The 17710-nt window shown below is 35.4% G+C and overlaps 1 protein-coding gene and 1 long non-coding RNA gene across 2 annotated transcripts; both read left to right on the top strand.

The window, feature by feature from the left end:
* Window positions 1-590: 590 nt before the first annotated feature.
* Window positions 591-8909, top strand: LOC140164683 (uncharacterized). The gene is made up of 3 exons (XM_072188034.1): window positions 591-650; window positions 2797-3598; window positions 6576-8909. Exons 2-3 carry the CDS (start codon window positions 2818-2820, stop codon window positions 7466-7468), a joined length of 1674 nt encoding a protein of 557 aa, XP_072044135.1. The 5' UTR covers window positions 591-650; window positions 2797-2817; the 3' UTR covers window positions 7469-8909.
* A 3567-nt stretch (window positions 8910-12476) lies between these two features.
* LOC140164682 (uncharacterized) lies at window positions 12477-16360 on the top strand. The gene is made up of 2 exons (XR_011860559.1): window positions 12477-12593; window positions 12626-16360. It is a non-coding gene; the product is annotated as an uncharacterized lncRNA (long non-coding RNA).
* The last annotated feature ends 1350 nt before the right edge of the window (window positions 16361-17710 follow it).

Genomic DNA, 17710 nt, shown 5'->3' with positions numbered 1-17710 from the left:
TACAATAGCTTTTCACTACATATGGATATTTGTGAAGCTCCTGTAGCTATGCTGATATTTGCGTTGATATTGTTAAACACCTAACAAAAACAAACCTCGGTTGAAGAAATCAAACATAAGTCGGCATTTGTCAGTTTACGACAAGATATTGTTTTCTTTGTGTCATAAATATAACTAATATATATTGTATTCAAATTAGGTTACTAAATAAAGATAATAGGCCTATCTTCTCGATAGAATTTCCACGCCTCGAAGTTTTTGAGATTAACTTTTTTCGATAATTTTGTTTACTTTTTGTTTTGTTATACGTCACGACTAAAAGTGCATTGGTGCATTTTTCTGATCCATGTTTACAAAAGCAGTAAATTTAAAATATCAAAATAATAGAATTAATCTTGCATTTCCACCATCAAGGTCAAATTTAAAGTACACTCAATAAATCATTCTATTATTAGAGAACACAATAAAAAGTACTATTTTGTTATTCCAAGCGCACAAAATTATTGTTTGACCTTACCCACTGAACCTTTACTATTGAACTTAAACATAAACCTACATAAGAAATATAATTCTTCTTGCATACACCGGCGGCCATTTTGTGACAAAAGGAACTACGTATAGCAACTATTTACGAATTTGCTTGAGTAAAGGTAAGTTAAAGTCGTTCCGCTGTTTATAAAAATATAATTTTAATTGAAACTTAATATATTTATAACTTCTTTTGCGTGGATTTTGCTCAAACCGGGTTGTTAAAGAACCAGGAACGATTTAAAGTCGATGGTAGGCCTACAGTTTGTCAACGACAGCCTTTGAGATTGCACTAAGTCAAGTTGAAGTTAAAGTAGCGACCTACTTTGCGGATCTACTATATTAACCAGCTTTTCAAATTCAATTAGAATGCTCTCTGTCGACTTTCCTTAATTTATGCACGAAACAAAATCCGATGACTGCTTTGAAATATATATTTCAACAGGCGGAAAGAGATTCGTAAGCTCTCGAAGTTGGGCACTAAGGCCCGTCGCTTATTTAAGTTGCAGAGTATTTTTACTTGAAATAATTTTTAGCTACCGATGTCAAAAGATCACTCGTAAGGGGGCTGGCATTTTCTTCGGAGAGGGTCATAATGTTTTGGAAAGAATAACATGGGGGGAGGGTCATACAATTTTTGATGACCAAAATGTAGGAAGTCACAAGATGATACTGAACAGATAGTGTGTTTATTTTATTCAATACAATTTTAGCCTGTTTAGCATGTTTAGGTGGTAAGGTGTATCGGTGGTGGTGGGAGGGGGGGGGGGATCATAAAATGTTTGTTGCCGAAATAGGGGAGTCGCAATTTTGTTGACGCAAACTTTTTGTAGAAATTTGGGACCCCCCCTCTCTTCCGAAGGAAATGCCAGCCCCTAAGGCATCAACTTATTTTCAAGTGAATGTCCAAACGTTACCCCGGATCTGATGAAAATAAATAGAAATCGAGTATCTGGGAAACATGCAGACCAAAATGTACTTACCTTTGGAAATTATGGATTTCCGTGAAAAACCGACACATTTGGATGGTAGGCCTACACCCCGGCTCCGCGGGATCCGGTAGACATGCGGGCTTACAATGTATATTAGGCCTAGACGGATTACCCATTTCCCTGCAGCAGTTGGACACTTTCTTAAATGCACTCTCTTAAATGCCAATTGAAATGTTTCAATCTTTTAACGATTGATGATAGGAATCAATCTAATAGATTGAAAAATTGATTGAAATGTTTTTTGGGTTTGACTCTAGCTCTTTTCGTAGTCTTAGATCCAATCATATGTCATGTTACTCATAATGTACTGCCAAATGGCATGTGTTGCATGTTTGGAATGATATTTCAAACATTTTTAGAGTGAGTATTTAAATCAAATTTCACCTGGAAAGGATTTATCCCTAATTCGGGAGGGCAAACGATTTTAAAACAATGAAAATCAAGCTTTTCTATTGAAAATTCAATCGAAAATGATTTGCCCCAAACTCAAATTGAAAATTCAATCTTTTTGATTGAATATTCAATCGGGAAATTTAAGAGAGCATATGTATAGGCTGGCAGTATTGAATATGCCTATTTGTCGCTGTTATACCTTATTAGTGACCTATATGCGCATTTTTGAAGTAAATTTTTAGAAACCTACGGCATTTAATGACATGGTGTAGGCCTAGGCCTACCTACTTATTTCTTATAAATTGGTAACGGTAGGCCTATAATAGTAGGTATATCACCTCAAAAATAAGCATAGCAGAAACACGTTATTTAATGTTTCTACATGAATGAGCTTTATTAAAGCATCAAAAATCAAAAAACCGAATTGAAATCGGTCAATGCATTGTGATGTAGTGTCAATTTTAAGATGCTCATAAATGGAATGCAAATCTGCCACAAATTGCTGCAATGACAAAATTGGCACATTTCGAGATTTTGAATGTTTATTTGGGCGCTTGCTTGAAAAATACAATACAACATAGGCCTACTGATCTATACCGTTACGAATTGATAAGAAATAAGCAAGTACGATATAGGCTTATTTGATTTAATTCTTGGAAAAAAAGGTCTTTTGGTGGCAGGAAAAAAAGAAGGAAAAAAAGAAAAGAAAGAGGGTGGGTCATTGGGTGAGAGGGGGTTCAGAAAAACAATAAAGGGGGTCATTGGGTGATAAGGACTTGAAAATGGGGGTCAACGTGACCTCCCCTTCACCCATTTTTTAGTGAGTGCCCCCACCCCAAACTACCCCAATTTCTCTTACAACAATCTTTCTTACGCTTTACAGGTATGTCGCCCCAGACACAAGATGGGTGCTACAACAAGCAAGCTCGACTCCAAGAACCTCATAATCCACGAAAAGATAGGAGAAGGAGGTTTCGGCTTCGTCCATCGCGTCACATTCAGGAAACAATACAAAGGCTACACAGAAGCTGCTGCTAAAACGGTCTTTGATATCAGAGAAGATGAAGTCAAAATTATGGGTAAACTCGACCATCCACATATCGTGAAGCTGTTAGGATTCTGCCAGTCAGGTCACGTGGACATAATTGTCATGGAATACGCGCCATTTGGATCCCTACATGAATGCCTTTCAAACTCATCTAAGAAACTTTCTGATGACTTGAAAATGAAGTGGATTCGAGAATCTGCATTAGCAGTGCATTATCTACACGCACATAGAGTTCTGCATCGGGATATTAAACCGCAAAATTGCCTACTCTTCCACAACAACCTCTTAAAACTATGCGATTTTGGTGTTGCTCGTGAGATAGATCATTCACAAACAACGTCAAGTCAGAAAGGAACTTACCGATACATGGCTCCTGAGATCCATAAAGGCAATGAACGAGGAAGGGTGACGTACTCCAAGCCTGCCGATATCTATGCTTATGGGATGTTGATGTTGGAGACATGCACAAGGAAAGCTCCTTTCCACGGTTGGGAATGGCAGGCAGTGGTCTTCAAGGTAGCAAGTGGTGCGAAGCCACCACTTCCTAACGACGTCCCACAGGATATCAGAAATATTATGGAGCGATGCTGGAATCATGATCCAAAGGACAGACCTACCATTGAAGAAGTTGTTGATGGTATGTTGAATTTGATGTAATCATATTCGATCTTTTTATTACTTTTCCTGGCAAATTTATTTCAGTAACTTTTAAGTCAATGATTATTGATTAATGCTGTTTTGTAAAAATATACACCAATATTGTTTTAAAGATGTTTGCTTTGCTATATCCAGCCTTAGGTAGCACGGTGGCCTAGCGGAACGGGCGCTGACTCATAATCGGAAGGTTGCGGGTTCGAGCCCCGGCGACGCCATCGTGTTGTGCCCTTGAGTAAGGCACTTTATCTCGATTACTCCTCTCCACCCAGGTGTTTAAATGGGTACCGGCATTCTTAAATGCTGGGAAGGTAACAGACTCGCTGTAGAGGAGGTGTAGCGATATAGCAACATTACATGGAGAAGTCTGGCCCAATCGCCAATGAAAGAGAGATGGGCACTCCGATCTCACTGTTTATACAGGATCGTCTCCTTTACCTTTACCTTAGGTAGCAATAAAATATAGAACTCTGAACTACAAAGACGTTTGTTTGTTACATTACTCCCCATTTCAGAAAAATACAACACTAATTTTTGGGGGTTAAAAAATATTATCCAGTTTTGCCAAATGAAACATAGCTTAATCCTAATCCTTTAGGTAGTCCTAACTGGCAATAAAAGTCAAATTTTAATATTTGGTCAATTGTTGGAATAAGGGCCAAAAACATGCACTTTAGGGTGTTTTCCGACCTTTTTTCGTATTCTGTAACAATCAGGCCCAAAGACTTATAGGCCTACATTCTATTTTTTTAAATACACAGTTTTCAATCCTTTTCATAACCGATTGCCAAAAATAACATATAATATTAAAATTAGGCCTATGAGCTAACTCTTAGCCTATACTCAATATTTTGAATGCTTAGACTTGTGCCAAGTCTTACAATTCTGTCATTACAATTGTAAGAAAACATGCAAAATTGCATGTTTTTGGACCAGTTTACCTCAAATTGCAAAAATATTAAAATTTGACTTTCATTGCCAGTTAGGACTAACTAAAGGATTAGGATTTAGCTATGTTTCATTTGGCAAAACAGGATAATATTTTTTAATTCCAAAAAATTAGTGTTGTATTTTTCTGGAATAGGAGTAAGTAGATAGTATAACTGTTAAAATAGAATTTAGGTGGCAACTACCAAAATCTTCCAATAGATAACAATCTATAGATCTTCGGTAGATAGCAATCAGCAGTTCGGCACCTGTCGTATTCAGTTTTGGGTTTGTCAATGTAGACAGACACTGTTAAAGCTATTTTGGTACCATTTTTGTTTAGTTTAACAATGCAACTCAGCATGTCTCAAACTATTTACTGCTGTGTCATTATCAAGACGGTGTTGCTATCTTCAGTAGATAATAAATTTCACAAATACATTTGTATTCCCAGCAAACAAAAAAACGTTTTTAAAACGTTTTAAATGGGTTATTTGGTAAAAATGTTTTAACAAAATGTCGGGTTATATAAAGGTAATTAAAATGTTATTTTAATAACGTTTTAAAAAATGTTTTGTATGAAAACACTAAATAATAAAATATAATAAATAAGATGAGATTTCTAAAGGGTGCACTTAATGCCGCCTCTAAGCGCCAAAATACATTAAAATGTTTGCGAACAAAATTGGCTAATAAATTACAAGCAATATTAAAATACACAATATCAAACAATTGAAACATTATAAAAATATTGTCAAAATGTTGTTATTTTAAAACTTTTGCAAACATTTTTGCCAAATATTTCGCCAACACTTAAATAACATGATAGTACATTTTGCAGTAAGTTTTCAAAAAATGTTTTTGAATCTTCCGAAAATGTGTGATACCCTTTATATAACCCGAAATTAAAACATTTTCTGGCAACCTTTTCTATCCTTTTGCGAATTATGTCAAAAACGTTTTGTGTTTGCTGAGTTGTTGGTTTCGTCAAAGTATAGTATCTGCCAAGCCAAAGCTGCATTGTAGCACTAGTAAAACACTGACGCATTATTAAATTAGTCCTGAGACGAATATACCTAAATATTCGTCTCAGATTAGTCTAACTTCCAGTCGTTTTGTTAACCTAACAATACAAATAGCCCCTTATCACGTTTGTTTTGCTTGCTGGTGAAGATAGCAACTATCAACGGTTTTGCTATCTTCAGAAGATAGCAATTGTCAAATAAAAATACTTGTGGTCACGTTGAAAACATCTACCAATGTTGTTTATTTGTCTCGGGTAGATAGGAAAAAATTAGGAACGACAAAGAATTTTAATATCTTTAACAGTAATGATAAAAGTTTGCCATGTAATTAATTGCTTTTGGTAATAGGCCTATGCTCCTAGTCAGAATGTCCAAAATGTCCTCCTCTTACATGAAGTCAAAACCGTATAACGATAGTGTTACCTAGAGGATGTTACGCAAATAAGATTGCCTCTACTTTGCAGTGAGATATTTATCTGCAGTTCATACAACGAAAGAAAAAAATCTTAGCTTTTAAGCAGTGGCGTAGCTGGGATTTTTTCCAGGGGGGGGGGGGGCAAGCCTGTATGGGGCGGGGGCCCAAATCCACCAAAAAAAAAAAAAGAAGGAATACAAGGGATAGCGACTTCATTTTGATATAATATAGTTCCATTTTTTAACAGATTGTTCAAATTCTATCCGCACCTTATATCGTTGGCCTATGGATTCTCTCTTTCTCTTTCTTTTCCCCTTTTGTCCATCTCTCTCACTCCTTTATTATTTTGCCCTGCGCTGGGCCAAATAGGCATTGCCAGGGGGGAGTTTCCCCCCTGCCCCCCGGCAGCTACGCCACTGCTTTTAAGTTTACGAAATATCATTTTTTTAATTTTATTTTTATTGTTCTCTTTGATGAGCGATGGGAGGGGGATTTTGGGGCCAGGAGTATATAATTGCAACTGTAAACCGTGATTTACAAGAAATGTTTTTAAAATGTTATACTCAACCCTGTGTCTATTTTTTGTTCTTTAGTGGTTTGTGATTGGCTCTTAGAGAAGACCATCATCCCAGAGCGAGAACCCCAACGACGCTCATCAGCCCCGCATGCAAGAAACATCAGGAGAGTTGCCTGCTTGCCCAATGGAGACATGGCCATTGTAGATCGAAGCAAGCTTCACATCCTCGACAGCGAGGGAAACATCAAAACACCGCTACAGACATCCCCGACAGCTGAGCGAGAAAACCAAATCGGATGGGTCTGGGGGATTGCCATCACTCAGAAGAGCAACCAGATTGCGGTGGTTGATGATCGCAGACATGCGAAGGTATTTGAGAGAAGTGGTGAGTACGTGAGGAGTATCTCTACAACAAGTGGCGACGAGGTCATCAATCAGGACAATATCATGAGCGTTGCCATGGATACAGAAGACAACATCTTAGTTGGTGATAGTGGAAGCAACACTATCGCAATCCATTCCAATTCTGATGGGAGATTGTTGAATAGAGTCAAATGCGATAGCATGGTGGACACAAGCAGAATGGTGGTCAATAGCAAAGATGAGATCATATATTGTTCGCATCCGACAGATTCGGACCATCCATGTGTTGTAGCCGTAGACAAGTGCGGTAACCAAATCTTTGCATTCACACCAAGCATAGAAGAATGTATGAGTCCTGGGAAAGTTGTTGAATCCGGTGGCATCATTTGTGATACTTGTGACAACATCTATGTGTCGCTGAATGTTAGGAAAGGCTTGTACTTTGACCCATACACAGGTCATATTCACAAATACAGCAGTGCAGGGTCATTCCTCAAGTGCATTGCGAATAGACTATATCATCCTCTAGACCTAGCGATAACGTCAGATTCATTATCTATGGTTGTTGCAAACCGGAACTCAATTTTGGTGCTTGCATTGAAGTAAAATCCATGGTTGCTCCAATGTAATATACAGGGTATCCCTGAAAGAACTGTATCGTTGGAAACTTTTTGTTTGGGTATTTTAACACCATAACTAAACATAACTAAATAACTGGTGTGGTTGAAGAATAAATCAGCTATCGCATACTTTTTGACAATTGGTCACACCGTTCTTGAAATATAAGAATTTTACAAAACTCCCTCACTTTCAAGCCTTTCCACGGATTCAATTATCAATTGATGATCTGTATTTAGATAAGAGTGGTAATCATTGCGCATCATCAGTGAATGAGCTGTCTATTGTCATTGATAGATTTTGACTCCATGGTACGGATTGAAAATGAGGTAGTTCAAAAACGGAGCGGTCAATTATCAAAATTCAAAAAGTATGTGATAGCTGATATATTTCTCAACCACATCGGTTATTTAGATATGTTTAATTTATGTGTTAAAATACTCAAACAATTCAGTTCCTGATGATACAGTTCTTTCAGGACACCCTGCAATTTATGAGGGAAACTATTCAGAGCTACAATAGCGTCTAATCAAGAATGAAGCCAAAGACCTTTGTGGTAGATAATATGTGACACAATCAGGTCCATGGGGGCCAAAAGCGGCAAATTTGAAATTGAAATAAAGGCAAAAATATGGAAGAAAAAACAATAAAATAGATAAGAAAATACACACCACAAACAGAACTTTAGAACCAAGTAAGCTGGACCTTAGGTGTTTTCAGTATATGATAGCCTAATGTTTGTATAATTATAGTAATTCAATTGTCAAAAATGCCTCCTTTAGCCCCCATGGAGCAGATCGTGTCACATAATACTTTATGTAGATGTCCTATTCAAAAATGTGGGGTCATTCACAATGTTCTGTCTCAACCCTCATATTTGGCTGTTCCAGTTGAAATCCATACACCCCTTGTAGAAGACATGACCTTCATCTTCCACACAGGGAGTGTGCATTTCAAATGGGGTTACCTAAATGGGTGACTCCGTTTGAAATATATACAAATCTGGATTTAAACTGGAATAGCCCATTGCTGCTTCTGTAAATGGTAACACTTTGATATTGCCCACTACCACAAGCTTACATTGGATTTTATGTAGCTTGTGAGACAATTTGTTCAATCACCTATTGGTACCGTTCATGCAGAAAGGGAGTCTACTTTTTGAACGACCCTCAATGTATGTTAGGAACAAACAATACAATGTCTCAAAGCTTGCAAAGAATTTAACATGAAATACAGAATGCTGGTTTTTCCAAGTAGGCTTTCAATCACTTTACTTAATTATTTCGGCTTAAAAATCGACAGCAACCTTTCATAACAGTTACTACTATTTATAATAATTAGTTTAGAATTTTCAGTCAAGTTTAATATTGAATTGCATTCTGAATAAGAAGAATGTCTTTCTGATATCAAATAATTTTCATTTTTTGAAATTCACAATATAATACAAATTTTATGACAAATTATTAAAATTTGATATTTTTCACATTTTGATATATAACAGTCCTCAAGTAAATTTTATAAATCTAATGATATATTCTTAAAGTGCATGTAGCTTGGAGGAAAAGCCGACAATCAATTGAAAATTTTGACCTTTCATATTGAAGTAAGTGGATAGGCTTTCACGACAGGATTCCATAACAATTGATTTTTATTCGGGTGCGCTGTCGGATATCACATTACCGGTGCAGCCGGTCAATGTGTGAAAACTACAGTACTGGTGCAGCCAGACACTGTGTGAAATTGGTCAAGCTTTCGTCAGATGTGGCTCTGACTTCATCAGGACTAAAGACAGAATTGAAAAAGCAAGTCTTATATACAGGTAAAAATAAGATACTGTCATATGATTGGCTAAGAGAGAAGTCTATTGTTGTGAACAAACAAAGCACTGGAAGCTTGACCAATTTCACACAGTGACTGGCTGCACCAGTACTGTAGTTTTCACACATTGACTGGCTGCACTGGTAATGTGATATCCGATGGCGCACCCGAATAAAAATCAATTATTTCATATTGAAGATATGGATTTTTTCCCAAAAGACCTAATTTTTGTGGTGTTTTGGGAAAAAATCCATATCTTCAATAATGAAAGGTCAAAATTTTCAATTGATCGTCGGCTTTTCATCCCACCTACATACACTTTAAGTATAAATCATCAGATTTATAAAGTTTACTTTGAGTGCTGTTAAATATCAAAAATATCAATTTTTAATCATTTGCCATAAAATGTGTATTACATAATTACATTGCGAATTGCAAAAAATCAAAATTATTTGATATCATCAGGACATTCTTTGTATTCAGAATGCAATTCGATATGTCTGATGTGCTCTAATGTCCCACAATAAATACTGTCCAAACGTTCATACCCCATCCCTTAACAAAATTGAAATTTGATGGAATATGCCCAGTGTAGACATCTTATTAGCATCTTTGAGACATCCCAGCAAAATTAGCCAAATAATACCAAAGAGCTTTGTGTGGAATCAAGTGCTGGTTTACTTGATGTCCCTGTTTGCCATAATTCACATTTACTGTAAATATATGTTTATTGTAAAGTTTTTTGTAACTGAAATATTTCTATCAAATGTATTTTCGCTTTGAAAATGCCCTGCACATTCTATATTCAATATCGGTTTTCTTCATATTTTGTCTAAAGAGTATCCGTGAAACATCAAATACTGAAGAATTCTGACACTTATTTAGTTGCTCTCACATTCAGCATAAAAATGAATCATAAGTTACATAATAGTTTCACATATGATATTTATTTCTGTACAATTGTAATGTACAGTCCATAATATGCACACAGAAGGCAGTAACATACACACACAATATATTATATACAACTCAGAAAAAAGTGGAAAATTCTTTGTACAGTTGTAATAAATATTTATCATGTACGATATTGTGGTTTAATTGTTGAATATCACAGTTAAACTCCTGGTACTTGTTACTGGAAGCATGCACGCATGCATGGCTGATTACAAGGCAACCAATCAGAACACTGCCTGATTAAAGATGCCATGCTTAAACACCTGTTTTGGTAAACAAATATGAGAACTTAAACTTGCCCAATATTATATGAAAAGCGTAATATCATCCTGATTCAAATATTGAATACATAGTACAATAAATGCATTATCTATTTTGGGTTCAAGGAGTATTTTGTGATTCTAGCATCCTCTTTTTATAGTACGTTTTAGTAGATATTGCCCAAAAACTTTTATTCCCAAATTTTAGTTGATTCCAAATTTGTGTTTGCAACTTATGCACGAGTATGTATATCACATTGTTTCATAGGACACTGCTGTAATTTTGCTCTGTTGACAGAACATAAATACAAATTTTAAGCTAATGAATCTGCAAGAATGTTTTTGCACACAAACATTACATAGCCAGAGGTTTCTGGTGGTACAAAAATGTCAATTTTATTTTTGGAGAAAAGTGGGAGATGAGGCTATGGATCACAAAATGCTCCTTTAACATGAAAATCCATGCTATTTAGTAATTGTTTGCACGTGAGGTTTCCAACAATTAATTGTCTTGTTTAATAGCATGCAAAGACAAAATCTTTTGTTTAAAATAGTTAGTTGGATGAAGATAAAAAGTGTTGGTGCTTAAAAATATTATCTTCAAGTTTCACATAGCTTTGCAATCAATCTCACATGTTATTAAATAGAATAGTGTTTAAGATGTGATGCATGTATATTGTAAGTAAGATTGATACTATGTCTTTCTGAAATATGCACCAGGAGTAATAAATAACTCCACCTGCTATAAATCACCCACATGAGGATTTAAAAAAACCCAGAGAAGATGTCTTACACTTCCCACAATGCATTTCTCCCATTTCAATTTTCTGTACTGATTTGCTATCCAGTGCAACATGGGTTGATAGTGACAAAAAGTACCTAAATGAGCAGAGCACATCCAAATCGTGCAAAATATCTTTATTTCTTATTCATAACCTCATTAATAAACGCGATGCGTGCGATCCAATCATATTTTATTATTTGTGAAAACGCGAACGCAAATCGAGGTCATTAATCTCTCACAATTGACCGCAAAATGCGTAATTGTTCCAATGTCGCATACAATTGACTTCTGCGTGCGCCAGACAAAGGCGTCCAACGAACTGCGCTTGCACACTGGCTGCCGATTTGGATTATGCGCTACCATATTTGCACAGATTCTGATACGCACTTTTGTTATTTGTCGCTTTGTTTTAGCCTGATCGATTTTGGGAAAGGGAAGATGTAAGAATTGTTTATTTTACAAACTTTTGAGGAAAATTTTGTGTTATTTTGTTAATTTTAAAGATCAAAGTGACGGTTATGAATGAGGTTAATAACTTTGCATCGGTTATATGTGAGCATTGTGAAAAATCTAAACATTTTGCTTTGGACCTCGGGGCTGCGCCCTCGGGATATTCCTCGGTTCCAAAGGCAAAATGTTTAGATTTTTCACAATGCCCTCCAAATAACCGATCTTGCAAGCAGTTATTAACCTCTAAACAATCTACCCATGCTTAGCCAGTCTATTCTCAACATGAAAACAAAGGGAATCTGTACAAAGTAACAAGAGTGTCATTTGCTGTAATGTTGCAAAGGATTCTGGGAAGGGTAAGATATGTTCTATGGAATAAACCAACAAAATGGATTTTTTTTTCTAATTAGATACATGTGATCAGTTCAGATCAGTATACCACATGCAAATTTATTTCAAGAAATATTTTGTTTTCCTTGTCATACAAAAATTGGGCTATTCCAGTTGATATCCACACTCCCCCTGTGGAAGATTTTGGAAATATCTTCCACAGGGGGAGTATGTTTTTCAAATGTAATTGGTCAGGGTAATCATTTTGAAACCCACACTCCCCTGTATTATGGCTTTACCAATATCTTCCACAACTGGAGTGAGTATTACAAATGGAAGTTACCCAACTGTATATTCTAATTGAAACTCATACTCCCTATGTTTAAGACTTTAGCTAAATCTAACTCATGTTTCAGCCGAATTGGGATTGTTGCCTAAATCATGTCTCTATTATGCACCTGGTGTAATAATGACATTGACATTGACCAATCATAAAGGAGATTTTGGGGTGAGTTAGGTTATTTTGACAGGTGACAAATGGTGAGTTAGTCATTTTAACACCAGAATTTATGCCTAACTCAGCTGTTTGTGTAAAGATTTTGCTCTGATTTTTGCACAGTCACAGGCCAAAGTCACTGAAAGTCACATGTATCAGTTATGTAATCACCCTAATCATTTCTGATAATTATTCCTTTTTTTTCCTCATTATAATTTGTTCTTGTCTAAAGATATGTAATTCAAAGTTATGTAATCATCCTAATCATTTCTGATAATTCCTTTTAATTTGTCTCATTATCATTTGTATTTGTCCAAAGATTGGTGAATAAATATGGTTATATGCATACTTGAACCAAATTTTGTACTTCTCAAAACTATAAAAAAATAACAATTACTGTAGCAGGATGATGATATATTTACCAAGCATAGAACTCCAATGTAGTGTCATATATAACACATTCCTGTCTGTCATTCATTCAGAATAAAAGAAAAAAATCACAAATAACATAATTGCACAAACATTTTGGATATAATACAGTACAAATATTTCAGTACATTAGATAACATGAGTGAACATTCTATATTCAAATATATCATTCGGACAAAATAAGATACAAAACTTAACAGAGTCCAAAATTGTATAGATTTTTGAGAGTTTTTTCTTTCTCAAATAATCTATTTTGGAAACAACATCAAAATGTATTGTATTCTGTAAGCAAGCTTACTTTGTACTGTAAAAAGAAAAATTTGAGGACTCCCTGTTCATGGGGTTTTCTATATTGTTTTGGGGTTTTATATCTCAGAAAATAAATAGTTGCAATGTTTTCCTGTAAACATGTTGTTTTTTTAACAGCAGATTCTTATTGTCAGAAAGTCTATTGCCCTTTTAAGGAAGTTAATTTCTAATTATACAGTATTCACAATTCACTGCATTTGAAGGGTTGATTATCAAAGAAAAATAAATTGCTGTGAACTCTAGCTTGACAAAGGTTTATAATCAAATGTGGTGACTGCGTAGGAAGCTAATCTAGTAGATTTCACACCATCAAAATACAAATCTGATCGAGTGCGACCTATATAAATAAAATACCAGTTTTGCTTCCAAGAAAAAAGGTTACAATCAATTAAAGAATAAAATGAGTGGAAATTTGAATGAATTTTTGGTAAAATTTGGATTGGTTATGATAAGTACTGTTCAATCCTGCAAGTCTACCACAGATGTGATAGATCCATGTAATTTTCAATGATTTTCAGCACCCAATATATCATCTGCTTTTTTTTGTCAAGATACTCTAGCCTGATTTTGCACAGAGTATGCAAGTCTCCGACATGATGACTTTTGAAATATAATGATGGTCAACCTATTGTTTTTCCCATTCAGAGAGATCAGACAAGGGCTGCTTTCTTTCATCCATCTTATCTGTCACTAAGAATCAACTATCAAGTCGCTCCTGTGAAAAAAAAATGCTTTCCTAAGACAAGTTTTGTAGCCATCTTTTTATGATGGGACTGACATTTATATGGTGGAATCAGCAACATTACAGGCTGTATTAAAATGATTGTTACCAATCAGATTTGATTGCCTTAAAGAATACATATTGTAAAATAAATCTACTAATTAGGTGGATCATATACCGGAGGAGGGGGGTTACTGGGCATTACAAGGGGTTATCATGCATGACCATTAAGTCCCAAAATATATTGTGCATGGTTTTCTGTAACATCTGTGGTTTAGATACCCTCCTATTCATGATTACGTACAGTGCCTGATGATGAAGAAAGATTCTTTTTATGTGAATCTTTGGTCATGCATGAAACTCCCAGTCAATGACCAGTGCCCCCACCCCCAGATCTTATGATGCATTTTGATGTGACAATCTTGCCTATTTATAAATGAAAACCAATTTGGATACAACCTGTATTATACAGGTTGTAATAGTACACTTTGTTTCACTTCGAGTTTGGTCTATTCCAGTTGAAATCCTCACACCCCCTATGGAAGACATGATTTAAATCTTCAACACAGGGGGTGCGAATTTCAAACGTAGTTACCTGAATGGGTGACTCCATTTGAAATCTATACCCCCTGTGTGGGATTGAGGTCATGTCTTCCATAGGGGGTGTATGGATTCTAACTAGAATAGTTCATTCGTGCTTAATATGCAGTTTACACTGCAAGCATGTTGACAAACCGCTCATACATTATTTATAAGTATACACTCTGCAAGATTAGGTTGGTGCACGCCATTTGATACTTTGACAAGCTAAATATGTACCTACTTCACTATACCATATCCAGGGTGAAACAAATTGATATCATGTATATGTACTCCTATATAAATAGAAAAAAATATGTTACTCTTATTTTACAAACTGGTAACTTTTCCCAAAGTAGTGAAAAAAAGTTTTTCATCATACTTACACTTCGTCCAATACAGAGTCAAATAATTGTAATTAATATAAACATATGTAGAACATTTAAGGCAATATCAAATAAATTGTAATTATGCAAGGCTATGCTTGCTGATATTCCACTTATAAATCAGCATTTGCATGCAAAAAAGTTGTAAGTGCATAATAATAAATAAAATTGTGTAAAAATGTATAAATATTGTGAAATACCGTAAAATTCCGTCTACAAGCATATATATGCCTCTAAACGAGGTTTTTTTGACACAAGAGACAAGAGGCAGACACTCTCAACAAAAACGTTATTTGGAGTTTAAACAACTATATTACTGATGAAGGCGGCTGTACAAACATGTATATTTGTAAGACCAATCTATTGCAATGTTTTTGAGAAGGGTATTGGCCTTTCATATCTTTCGTTTAGAGGCATATATGCTTCTAGACGGTATTTGAGTACAATGCACATCAGGGGCAACAAACCAAGAGAAGGGTGTTATTTTATTAAACAGAAAATTGACCTTCTTGTCACAAACTAGACATATACGCAGAGCAGGGGATATTGGAAATCACAAACAGTTGTGCCAGACAGAGTCCACATTTTGGCCAGTTTAATATTTTTAAATGGAAATTGTGAAGTTTTCTACTGACTTGCTCAAAAATAACTTTACAGTGCTGATTGCGTCGGTAGTCTGCACAAGTTTGCAATTTTTTATACTCATTTGGACCATAATTAAAGTCAATTTTGATATTAAATAGGCTAAAAACAAGATGCATGATCACAATTTTGGTCACTTTCTGCTCAGTAGTTGAGCTAGCCTGTCCGGTAAGAACCGTTTGTGGAGGCTCTCTGCCCAACCCCCCCAAAAAACTTTACTGATACACAGCCTTTCTGAGTTTCCCACACGTCTCTTATGATCTGTTTCTTCAGGGTCTTTACCTCCAACATCCACCCTTAACAATTTACCTTATGTTGCCCCTGATGTTAATGGCTTATTCCAGTTGAAATTCATAACAACCTATGGAAGACATGACACAGGGGGTGTAGATTTCAAATGGAGTCAACCATTCAGGTAACTCCATTTGAAATTCCCACTACTTGTGTGGAAGATTAAGGTCATGCCTTCCATAGGGGGCGTATGGATTTCAACTGGAATAGCCCAATTGCAAAATTGTGTAATTATAATTACACAAAAGTAAAAAGTTACTTTTAAATGAAGTCCTGCTCAGAAAACATGCAGTGCTGGTCACTGCAGGGCAGGTTTGTACCTTCAATGAACACAGAATAAACAATTATTATTTAAAATGTATTTAAAATGTTAAACAAGATCAGTAGAATACACAGATGCTCTCCATAATAACAGAGTATATAAAGCTGCATATATTTGTTGTTGTTGTTGTGTGTGTCTACCATCATAACTGTTGAACAAAATGGTACGTCACTTTTAAAGGTGCGTGGTCCAATTTTATCAAAACTGTTGCTTCTTCCCATGGAGACATTATTAAAAGTTTTGACCCCAACTAAAAAACAAAAGGTGTGATTTTAATCCATTTGGCTATTCCAGTTAAAGTCCATACACCCTATGGTAGACATGACCTTAATTTTCCCCTGAATGGGCAACTTCAAATATTCACAACATATGTGAGAGATTAAAGTCACGTCTTCCATTGGGGGTTGTATAGCCCATTTCTACTGTTTACTTTGTGACTTCCCAGAATCAATTAATGCATAATTTGCAATAAAAATGCACAAAATCAACTTCATATGTTACAAAAACAAACAACTAAAAATATCATATGAAGATTATCAGCTTTGAGACACACTATCTTTTTGCCCAATAAAATCTAATAACTTAAAAAAAACTGAATCTTGAATAAATATATTTGAATAAGGCATCAATTAATTAACATCTACTGGAAGTAAATGATTTATTAAAGCATAGATTTTACAATGAAAATATTTTAAATGTCTTGGAATACTTAGGTCTACTCTTGATGTCAGAAATAAAGGATGACACAGTTTTCTTTATGGATAAACTAGCGGGATACCCGCGCTTCGCGCTGGTCCCCGCTAGATGAGTAAATGGGAGCGATCACTAAAACAGGAGGAATTACTGAAAAGGTAGAATCATTGAAAGGTAAATTTTATTTTTCTAAACCTGTCCCTTCTTGCATTTCCATTTTCTTTTCAGTTTCTTCTGCACGGGCCTAGTTTGTTTCCATTAAAACAAAATGCTATTTAGCTTGTGATTTTCCGCTTCCATGTTATGTATCTATCTCGGCCTAACCCCATTCCCATTATTTTCTAAATCTATCCTTTCTTATACGTTTCCCTTTATAGCTTCATTTTTATTAGCTGCTTAGCTTGTGATTTCCCGTTTCCTTCAGTTGTTATTCATTTTTCTTATTTTTCCTGATTAAGCTGCTTAGCTTGTGATTTCCGTTTCCATGTTATTCATTTATTGAGCCCGTTCCCATGCATTATTTTATAAATCTACCATTTCTTACATTTCTCCTTTTAGTTTTGGCTTTTTTCTACATGATTTTTCATATTTCCTGCTTAGCTTGTGATTTCACGTTTGAATTTTATCTATTTAATTCGCATATAATCCACAACCCGACATACCTACCTTTTCAGTTTTGTCTTCCTTTCTTTTCTTTTCTATTTCTCTGGCACGGAAAGTTGGTCTGTGCATATTATGCACCCCGTACGTGCGCGTCACATTGCTC

Source organism: Amphiura filiformis, chromosome 11 (assembly GCF_039555335.1).
Source record: "Amphiura filiformis chromosome 11, Afil_fr2py, whole genome shotgun sequence".
In the NCBI taxonomy this organism is placed as follows: domain Eukaryota; kingdom Metazoa; phylum Echinodermata; class Ophiuroidea; order Amphilepidida; family Amphiuridae; genus Amphiura; species Amphiura filiformis.
The sequence above is the reverse complement of the archived record's forward strand: the minus strand, read 5'-3'. Positions and strand labels throughout refer to the sequence as shown.

What these genes read in the sequence shown, in the direction of transcription:
- LOC140164683 (XM_072188034.1), top strand. Translation starts at nt 2,818, where the DNA reads ATGGGTGCTACAACAAGCAAGCTCGACTCCAAGAACCTCATAATCCAC. An exon ending in CATTGAAGAAGTTGTTGATG is followed by an intron (nt 3,599 to 6,575) that starts GTATGTTGAATT and finishes TTTGTTCTTTAG; the next exon opens with TGGTTTGTGATTGGCTCTTA.